At 44.5% G+C, this 10,282-nt stretch overlaps 1 protein-coding gene across 8 annotated transcripts in view; it reads right to left on the bottom strand.

Annotated features, from left to right (window-relative positions):
- Positions 1-216: 216 nt before the first annotated feature.
- The window catches only part of mctp1b (multiple C2 domains, transmembrane 1b), a 33,982-nt gene continuing 23,916 nt past the window's right edge, over positions 217-10,282 (bottom strand). For 2 of the 8 annotated variants that reach the window (XM_023960555.2, XM_023960558.2), the window contains 16 exons: positions 10,109-10,147; positions 7,596-7,763; positions 7,391-7,521; positions 6,989-7,175; positions 6,821-6,914; positions 6,644-6,746; positions 6,439-6,541; positions 6,251-6,352; positions 5,640-5,714; positions 4,459-4,578; positions 4,278-4,388; positions 4,149-4,202; positions 3,950-4,059; positions 3,036-3,145; positions 2,267-2,364; positions 217-2,150 (listed from right to left, as the gene is read on the bottom strand). In XM_023960555.2, coding sequence (XP_023816323.1) covers positions 2,079-2,150; positions 2,267-2,364; positions 3,036-3,145; positions 3,950-4,059; positions 4,149-4,202; positions 4,278-4,388; positions 4,459-4,578; positions 5,640-5,714; positions 6,251-6,352; positions 6,439-6,541; positions 6,644-6,746; positions 6,821-6,914; positions 6,989-7,175; positions 7,391-7,521; positions 7,596-7,763; positions 10,109-10,147 — 1,677 coding nt within the window. In that variant the 3' untranslated portion in view covers positions 217-2,078. The remainder of the gene's footprint in view (positions 2,151-2,266; positions 2,365-3,035; positions 3,146-3,949; positions 4,060-4,148; positions 4,203-4,277; positions 4,389-4,458; positions 4,579-5,639; positions 5,715-6,250; positions 6,353-6,438; positions 6,542-6,643; positions 6,747-6,820; positions 6,915-6,988; positions 7,176-7,390; positions 7,522-7,595; positions 7,764-10,108; positions 10,148-10,282) is intronic. The other 6 variants (XM_023960557.2, XM_023960559.2, XM_023960560.2 and 3 more) reach the window with 3 other exon arrangements.

The following is a 10,282-nucleotide window of genomic DNA, read 5'->3' as shown; positions in this document are numbered from 1 at the left end:
TCTCTGGTGTCCATGGATTACATGAAATCTTTCCACCTTTATCCACCTTTGTCATGGTAGGGAGAACACGTCAATGGAAGGGGGGGGTCATCTGGACCCCATATGATAGCACAAGAGTTAAATATTCCCGATTCACCAAGACATCAGCCTCGGATGTTCTTTTGTTGTTTTTGTCTGTAAGAATTCGAACCAAGAAAAACAACACAATCGCAAGACTGTGTGAAGAAATATATATATTTATATTTTTCTCAGAGAAAGCTGTCCATCCACATAGACTAAGCATTGAACATTTCAGCTCAATAACATCGATTTGATGCGCCTGCAGCTCACATTCAGCATTGAGTTTATGTTCAGTCATGCAGGTAAACACAGACGTCTGCTCAGACATGCAGTCCATCACAACATCAACAACAGCTTCAAACATACAGGAAGAAACGGAGGAAGAAGACACGTTAAAGGTAAAAAAAATTGATTTAAAAAAGGATAAAAAAGTATAAATTAGTTGTTTAGTGTCTGAAAATGATTCCTGCAGGACATCAACCAAACTTTATCCTCTGATTTCTGCACAAAGGGTTTAATTCCATTTTCTCTTTAGCTGAGCTTGTCAATCAGAATTTCTTCTTTGCCATTTTTGACATATTTGTCAGAACGTTGTGATTAATCTGAGCTAACAGAACCGGGGAAGGCGTGTGCCGCCATTCAGATTTTCATCAATCCGTGGTTTCAATTCAACGATGGACCTTTTATTCTGAAATTTAACTTGAATCATTATGGCTTAGATCCTTTTCTGGAATCAAACTGGAATTTACTTTTTATTTAGTTTGTAAATATTTTATTACAAACTGAGTTTGATTTACTAAACTGCAGCACCCCCTACTGACAAAGATGGTTACAGTCGTTGATGGCTAATAATAAGGACTTATTTCTGCAGATTGTTGTAAAAATAAAAATACAAAAAAAAACATTGAGACTTTAATTAACTTAAAACAAATTTTAAATTCATGCAATAAAAATAGATAAATAAAACAACTGCAAAATCAAATTAAGAATTACAATCATAAAAATAGTTCCAAATAAAGTCAGTGAAACAGAAATAAGACAAACTCACGAAGAAACCTTAGTGGGTAAAAATTCTCTTTACTTTGGTTTAAATTTCCATGGCAACACTTCTTTCCCTGACTCACTGAAGTTCAGCATTTAGTTTAATTTAGTGTACATTTAAAAATAAAAAAGATATATTAAATGTATAGAATGCATGTGTGTATGTTTTGTGTGTGCATGGGGATAACACAGAGCAGCAGCGTAAGAAACAAACATGCAGCTCAGTCTTGAGACGAGTCCGAAGACTCAAACTGTACAAAAATAATCAGACCAATAATCTTTTCACTTTGACACAGTTATCTTCATGCAGCAGCAGCACGTCACGGATTCATGCAGACTGTTGTTAACACCCAACAAACACGCATTCCTGAAACATTGTCATACCTAACTTTAGGGCCGTGTCAAACAGCCACTACGTACATTAACGATTCGTGCATCAGCTACGTAAGGTTAACGTGATCTGTGTGCCGTATGCGTGATCTAAAAGTTATACATAGGTGGTTCATGCGTGAAAAGTCCGTTAGACAAACATGGAACGGTCGTGGAAAGACACACATTTGCGTGTGCGTCTCTCAAAAATCACGTCCAATTGCATAAGATTTACGTAATAATTGCGTTTAAACTACGTAAAATACGCGTGTAGTTTGAACAACTCAAGACCAAAAATAACAAAGACCTGCCGGCTGGAACCCATCTGAGCACATGGACTAGCGCAAGAAACACTTCTAACGCTCGGATCACGAAAGACCGAAATTTCATACATGGAAAATGCACAAAATGTACGCCGTGGCTGTGTGACACGACCTTAAGATGGATGAGAAATAAAAGGCTGTAAAGAAGATTTTATCTTCAAAAGTTTAGAAAATAACTCTTCACAGGAAGAAAAAGCAACAGTCAGTACTCTCTAATCCAAATAGACATGGAAGTTAACGTTTCCAAAATGACTTTTTGTTTTGTTTACAGTTGAGTGTCTTCAGCTAGCTGGGGTTGGTCCGCCTGCGTTTGTTAGGGCTTTGTCCGGGATCGACCTTCAGCTCTTGGTACTGCATCTGAGGACAGACACACACTGGTCTCCACACATCGTCACGTGTCGCACAACCACAGAGTGTTTCTGTCCACATTCACGGCTTCATCCTCACACAGCAGCTCGGGCAGCATCACTCACCACTTGAACGTCTGACGGGACTCTGGACAGGAAGTCGAGCAGCTCGTTGTTATCGATCATGTATGGGTCTCTCAGCTTCTTGGTGAACTTATTTACACCTGAAACATTAAAAACAGTCAAACATCGCCCCCCATGAGTATCCAGACATGGACTTTTACTGCTTTTCTGTTCTACGTTTCAGCATTTCCACTCATTTGGAGCCTGAACGTCTTCAGAATGAATCCCTTTGACCCAGATCTTCTTTCATGGGTGATGCAAGTGTCTGTGGCCCCATGAAGATGGTGAGTTTTAATGACCAGGGCAAAAGAAGTTCATCTTTTTTTTTCTATTTAAGACTAATTTAAAATTCAATTTGTTTGCGCCATACTTTTTTCCCGTTAAGTTTTAGGAACATATCACTGCATGATCCACGTTTTAAAAACGTTCAGCATGTTTTGCAGATTTATGTGGTCTCCCATAGTTTTTGTGTCCTAAACAGAAGGTTTGGGTTTTGGGGGCGGGGCCACATAAATCGTATTAAAAACTCGTTTTTAAACATGTTACAGTAAAAATATACTCCAATTATTAAAAAAAACCCGCACAAAAAGGTTTGGTTTTGTCAATGTAAACAGCATAATTTATCTTTTGGACAGTATTTTTTCACATTTTCTTCATAAGAGGATCAGACAGACTCATGAGTGAAAAGGCAAGAAAATATCTATTAGATTAACAGATTATAAAGAAATGAAAAAGTGTTGAAACATTTCTATTGTGCCTCTGTTGGACTCACCCCAAGCGAGCACCAGGTATCGTAGAGGAATGAGGTAGAGTAGAAATGTGGCCAAACATAAGGCAGCGATCGCCAACCAGCTTAGAAAAGGCACTGTCCAGTTAAAAGTGCTGGAAAAGAGAGAAACCAGTTTAAACCGTTCACATCTCTGAGGAAGCATCTCTGAAACAGTTCACAGCTTTACTGGACGTTTGTCCACAAAGAGCTGCACAGAGAACAATCCAAACTAAATGAAAACACAAATGGAAAACAATAGAAGAAGAAATTCAAACAGAAATTAAAGGCTAAAATAGGATCAAACAAACAAAAGAAAAGGTTTAAATCCAAAATAAAATGATAATTACAACATTTATGTGTTCATCAAATGTAAAATGATTGTTTGTTGTCTGTTGTGAATGAAAACAGCTTCAGTTTTGGATCACATGCTCCAACTGTAACCCCGATGTCATCAAAACAATAAAACAGGCGTCCGAACACGATTCTGCTGTTTTGTAATTTTGCAAACATGGATGTTCATATCATGCATAGAAAAGGAAAGCGTTTAGCCGGTCACCGCTAGAAAGAGGGCGTGTGTGTTAGCCTGGGGGCGGAGCTGGTAGTGCAGACTCTTCCTGGAAGGGGCGGTTCCTTACTTTGTGATGTCACAATGTGAGGACCCACTCGTTTTAGTGGATTGGCAGAGAGCAGGTTTTTAGAGGAATACTCAGAAATGGATCACAAAACCACTTTTGGGTTGTTTTTTGTGAGGAGTGAACATCATAAAACACTTAAAAACTGACAAAGTGGATTAAAGAATGTCACCACTGATGCTAAAAAAAACAGAAGCAACTTTATAATCAACCGTAGATGCTTTCTGTCCAGCGTTTGCTGTAAAGTCAAGACCCGAACGACAGCTTAGCGAAAGGGGAACCTACTTTTTAACTCTTTCTCCAAAGGACGCCACCTCATCCAGAGCGTTCTGCACACTGATGAACACGTCCTGGATGGCGTACAGTTTCTCCATGAAGCCCTTGTGCTCAGAGTCCTGACACACCACAAAACAGCGCCCCACTCTTTCATTTCGTTTCATCATCCAACGTCTTTAAAAGCACTTTCAGCGGTTTTCTGCCCTACCTTGTCCTCCTTGTCTTCTTCTTCATCCTCCCATTCAAACATGGCCTCCATGGACTGCAGAAGAAGAGAGCGATGATGAGAAGAAGCGTCTCAAACCTAGACATTCGGTCACATGCGGTCGTTTCTCACCCCGTCGGTCATTTCTCTACTTGAGGAAAAGAAGTGGTTCCAGACGAGCAGGAGCACCAGGAACAGCGGCAGCATGTACATCTCAAAGGTCCACACCACCACCACAAACAGCTGACACCAACAGGTGATTCACCACAGGTGGGACAACCCAACAGGAAGTGCGTGTTCACCTTTGTCCTACCACGAAGGAGAGGATGCTCCTCTGCGCCGACTCCCACTCGAAGCAGCTGTTGATGTAGGTGCCGTAGCTGAAGAGGACCAGGATGCACCGCTTCACCCGGTTAAAGTTCTGCTGCAGCAGCTGCGAGGACCGTCACACACAGAGGACTGAGTGAAGGACAGCTCGTCCAGGAGGCGATGGTTCAATTCCTGCTCTGGTTCACAACATTCTAAACGTGCTTAATTTTTGGTATTTCAGAAACTCATGAAGCCGAATGCGTCTAGTAGAATTTATTCATTCTGGGTCCTCTTCAGGCATGGTGTACCACAAGGCTCTGTACTGGATCCCATATTTTTTACGTTCCCTATAGGTCATATTTTAACACAAGAAACTCTAAATTTACCTTTATTTTCTTCTATTGTAAATGGAGAAACCAGGAAAGGAGAGAAAAAAACCATTATTAGAGAAAATTTTATATTTACTAAAGAATGAACAGAACCATGACTGTGGTCGACTCGTGGCATTCAAGACCAGAGGAAATACACAAAAAGGTAAACGTAACCAATTCAAATGGACGTGAAAACTTCAATGTTTTGACAATCTCTAATAAAACGATCATGGATGATCGGACATAAACTATGACAGGTCATCCTCTGGAAGTTCCTTCTTTAGATCAGAGCGGCAGGAATTTATGAGAAATTCACCTCTGAGTTGTCTATGAAGACTCTCATTCACCTCTGAGTTGTGGTTGAGACTGTTGGCACTGCTTAACTCCGACCCCCTTTCCTGTCACACTTGTTCCCATGCTCTCCCACTAGCTTACAGCCCCTCACACCCCCAACCTAACATAATCTGTGCAACAAAAATGGTGGATAACATCAGAGCTATCCATCTGTACAGTTTAGATCCAGATTCCAGCTCGGACCAGGAAAACAAAGACGGTCATGGATCTGTTGTCTGCAGGGGGGTGATCAGAATGGAGCAGAGCAGGAAGACTGTTGCCTGCCGTAGAAGCTTTATACGACACGAATGGTATTTTTCCATCTGCTCCTGATTCACAGCGATTTGAATAAAGAAATGCTCAGAAATGCACTTTTGAGGTTAATTTTCTTTCTAAATGTCCTCCATTCTCTGAAAAATGCCACAAATGTTCAAAACACCAAAACACAGATTTCATGAGAGTGACCACCCCCCCCCCCCACCTGTTTGGAGACTTTGGGCTCTTCCTCGATGTATTTCTGTTCTGCAGGAACAACTGTCCTCAAAGCAGCTTTGACCTGCAGGAACGACCAGAGAAACAAACACGAGTGGAGATAACAGTCATGGGGAGGGGGGGGGGGTAATTAGAAAAGTTGGAGGCTATAAAAGCACAGAGAAGTAGTTCTCATTTTAGTGTGATTGTGCTTTTTGACCGATTAAAATAAATAAAAATGGAGGAAGATACTAGAGTAAAAGAGAAACAGGAAAACAATGGGTTAATACTTTATAGGGTTCAACCAATTAAAAACCAGAATATCCAAAATATTACAGTTGAACATGTTTATGTGCTCAATAGAATGTTTTATGGAAATTCTGGATTAGGAAAGTTTTTAGCTTTTAGATTAACTAACAAACTAACAAACATCTGAACTTTAGGGGTTTGTTGTCCTTCGTTCTTCAGTCGTTTTCATTGCAGGTCTTTGAAATGACTGGAGAGCAGCATCTTCAAGACTCTTTTGTGGTTCTGTTTTCTCAGAGAAAAGAACCTTAAGTTCATGAGCAGGATCTCCACATCCCATTTCCACAAGAACCCCGGGATGGAGTGTTTGCTTACAGTGTTGTAGATGACCTCGATCTCCAGGTGGACCACCCCTTTGGTCGGGGCCGTCAACTCCTTGTTTTTCAGCAGGTACGCCCTCTGCTGGCCGTTATGGACCTGACAGACAGACAAGAAATCTGCTTTTTCTGAAGGACTCAAACATTTTCGAGCTCATAAAAGTTCAAGTGAAACCATTTCCTCACACTTAACAGAGGAATGGCCACTTTCCCCAGGAAGTCAGCACTCCTGTCTCTGTCTTCGTCCAACACGGTCACCTCCAGCACTGAGTGGATGTCCTTCACGTTACTGAAGACATAGAAAGACCGCAGAGATGGTTTCCACCTAATCAGACACAGCTGAGTCTGGAAGAAGAGACGCCAAACCAGTTTCCAGGACCGGGACACTTACAAAGTGAAGACTTTGTTCCACTCCGGGTTGAGATTCTTGTACACTGTATGGGTCTGCAGGCGGTCGTTATTCAGCTCCAGCACACAGAACGGGTCACTTTTACCTGAGAGAACAGATACTTCAGGCTTCTTTACGGCCGCTCTGAGTCTACGATGGCAGAGGAGGACAGGGTCGTACCGGTGACGTCGGCAACCATCAGACCTTCTGCTCTCAGCACCTTCACCTGCACGATGCCCACGTCTTTGAAGTTGGAGAACGACCTCCTCACGCTCTGCAGAAGAACATCTCCTGCTGTCACACCTGAAGGTCTGCTTTAGTGTGAATCACATGTGGGACGCAGCTCACGTATCGTTGGTGGATCACCCTGCGCTCACACGGGTCATCCAGCGGCGTGATGGACAGGTCTGTGATGGACACGGCGGCCGTGGCGGTCAATGTGACCAGCAGCACCAGGTCGCCCCTGTTCTCCTCCAATGACAGCTTCAGGTGGTGGGTCTGCTCCTTGGCCAGAGTGGAGAGGTCCAGCTGGCAGCTAAACCAAAAACACATCCCACACTGTGAGGGGTCCCAGATGCTGCACATCCACCCGCCCATAAAACCATCCACCCTTCAATCAGTCCATCCATATCCCACCTACACCTTCTATTCATGGGTTCATTGACTGACCTCAACATCAACTTTGCACCCACATGTCCTAAGGAGACATCAATTCTAAACACCACCTCTCTTCCAGCCAAACCAACTGACCGTCCAATGAAGTCATCTCTCCTGCCGGTGTCTTTGTCCCACACCGTGATCTCCAGGACTCCTCCGGTCTCCTCGTACATGTGCATGTCGAACTGCTCCCTCCACTGAGGACTCAAGGTCTTCTGCAGCGTCTGCACAGCCACAAACCTCCGTCTCACAAAGCTTGTTCCAAACATGGACCAGGCGGGAACGGCAGCTGTCAAACCTTGCTCTTGTACTTCTGGGGTCCCAGCCTGAACTTCACATACGGGTCGCTCAGGCCGTTGGGGTCCATGGGAATCAGGTTCCGACCTTCGATCAGCGCGATGCTGACGATCCCTCGCCAGAGCTGAGATTTCCGATGCAGCTCAGAGAGACGCATGGACTGCTGCTGCTGACAGAGAGGTTCAGACATGGACTTGATTCATCACAGGAGTGAGACAAACGGACCTGCAACATCACAGGGGCGAGGCTAAAGGATCTGCAACATCACGGGGGCGGGGCTAAAGGATCTGCAACATCACAGGGGCGGGGCTAAAGGATCTGCAACATCACAGGAGTGAGACAAACGGACCTGCAACATCACAGGGGCGAGGCTAAAGGATCTGCAACATCACGGGGGCGGGGCTAAAGGATCTGCAACATCACAGGGGCGGGGCTAAAGGATCTGCAACATCACGGGGGCGGGGCTAAAGGATCTGCAACATCACAGGAGTGAGACAAACGGACCTGCAACATCACAGGGGCGGGGCTAAGGGATCTGCAACATCACGGGGGCGGGGCTAAGGGATCTGCAACATCACGGGGGCGGGGCTAAAGGATCTGCAACATCACGGGGGCGGGGCTAAGGGATCTGCAACATCACGGGGGCGGGGCTAAAGGATCTGCAACATCACAGGGGCGGGGCTAAAGGATCTGCAACATCACAGGGGCGGGGCTAAAGGATCTGCAAACTCACGGGGGCGGGGCTAAAGGATCTGCAACAGCACGGGGCGGGGCTAAAGGATCTGCAACATCACAGGGGCGGGGCTAAAGGATCTGCAACATCACAGGGGCGGGGCTAAAGGATCTGCAAACTCACGGGGGCGGGGCTAAAGGATCTGCAACATCACGGGGGCGGGGCTAAGGGATCTGCAACATCACGGGGGCGCGGCTAAAGGATCTGCAACAGCACGGGGCGGGGCTAAAGGATCTGCAACATCACAGGGGCGGGGCTAAAGGATCTGCAACATCACAGGGGCGTGGCTAAGGGATCTGCAACATCACGGGGGCGGGGCTAAAGGATCTGCAACATCAAAGGACGAAGACAAATGGATCTACTACGGTTTCAGGTGATGGACAAATGGACAAGCAGAATCACAGGGGTGGGGCACATGGACAAGAGCCATCAAAGGGGCGGGGCAAATGGACGAGCAGCATCAGAGACCGGGACCAATGGACAAGCAGTATCATGGGGGCAGGGCAAATGCAGGGCTCTGTTCTTCATGTTTGAATGCGGTGATATGATTATGAACCAGCAGAGAACAATCTGTATGAGGCTAAAAGACTGTAATAATGTCGACCTCCGACCAAACAAAGTGGTTGTAAAATTGCTATTGCTACATTTTTATGTTTGGTTTTATGTTTATGGTCCAGCAGCAACACGGGTTATTCAGTAACATCAGACGTGATTTTGATGGTTACAAACGAGTAAAACAATATTCTTTCAGAAAAAAGATCCAAAGTGATTTTAAACTCAAAGGTTTAAAAAGTAAATCAATGTTATTACTGCTGATTGAATTGAAGTGAAGTGAATTTTGAGCTGGAAGCCTCTTCCTCAGACTCTGCTGCCGTTCCAGCTGTGGTTCTAGCAGAAGAACCACAGCTGGAACGGAAGTGGTTTGGTTTTCCTCTTTCTACTGTTGAAGTTTTATTTATCACCTTTTTTTACCATAAAGTCATGACATTTTGTCAGAATGTTGAGAAATTAACATATCTAAGTACTTTAGCTGGGGACTACTTTCTGCAGTGGAAGGATCCGGTTTTTGTGTCTGCAGTGTTTGAGTGCAGTTTGCTTTAGTGTTGCTTTGTGGCTTTTTCTAAACAAAAACTGCACATAAATCACTGAACAGACACGGCCGTTCTGCCCAAAAACCTTTGATGAAGAGGAAAGATGCAACGATCAATCAACCTGGAATCAAACTGGGAGGAATTTTAAGGTAACAGACAGCTGACAAAGCAGAGCCGAGCCACACACATACTGTGCATATTGACATATTCAATCAGAGCTGATTTCCCAAAACAATCTTGAAGATTTTGCAGATGCCTCCCCATCGTGCAGAGGCAGTTGTGGGAAAGATCAGACATCAACAAGCCTTCGCCTAACAGGATAGGGATAGGCTCCAGCAACCCATGACCCCTAAATGGATTTTTAGTTTAGAAAATGGATGGACACAGAAAAAACGACAACAAAACTTATTTTCTTTCTCTAGTTCTGTTTGTCTATTCATGAAAGTCAAGTGCTTTATTCTGAAAGTCCGCACTTTTGTTCTGAAAATGAAAGCTGGTAAACTCAGGACTGGGTGAGTCTGTGTTAGGGAGCATGAAGAACAGAGCCTGGATGGGGATGAAGCAGGCATCTGGACCAAACCAAATCTGACAGGAAGGGGAAACACGGCTCTGAAAAAGACGGGAAGCTGACGAAGACGAGGGGGCTTGATGGAAGCTGCACACACACAGACTACGAGGGCGAGGATTTACCTTTGTGGACCGTTTCCAGGACCTCCTGAGCAGCATGGTCTAAATCAAAACGCACAACTTCAATCACAATTGACCACATCCGTGTTGTTGAGCTACAACACTAGAGGGCGCTCCAGGGCAGGAGCACATATGACTACTGTGGGCCGGGATGAATAATGAAGAGGAAGATGACCC

This window comes from Oryzias latipes, chromosome 12 (assembly GCF_053564925.1).
Source record: "Oryzias latipes strain Hd-rR chromosome 12, Olatipes_Hd-rR_3.1".
Classification (NCBI taxonomy): domain Eukaryota; kingdom Metazoa; phylum Chordata; class Actinopteri; order Beloniformes; family Adrianichthyidae; genus Oryzias; species Oryzias latipes.
The sequence above is the reverse complement of the archived record's forward strand: the minus strand, read 5'-3'. Positions and strand labels throughout refer to the sequence as shown.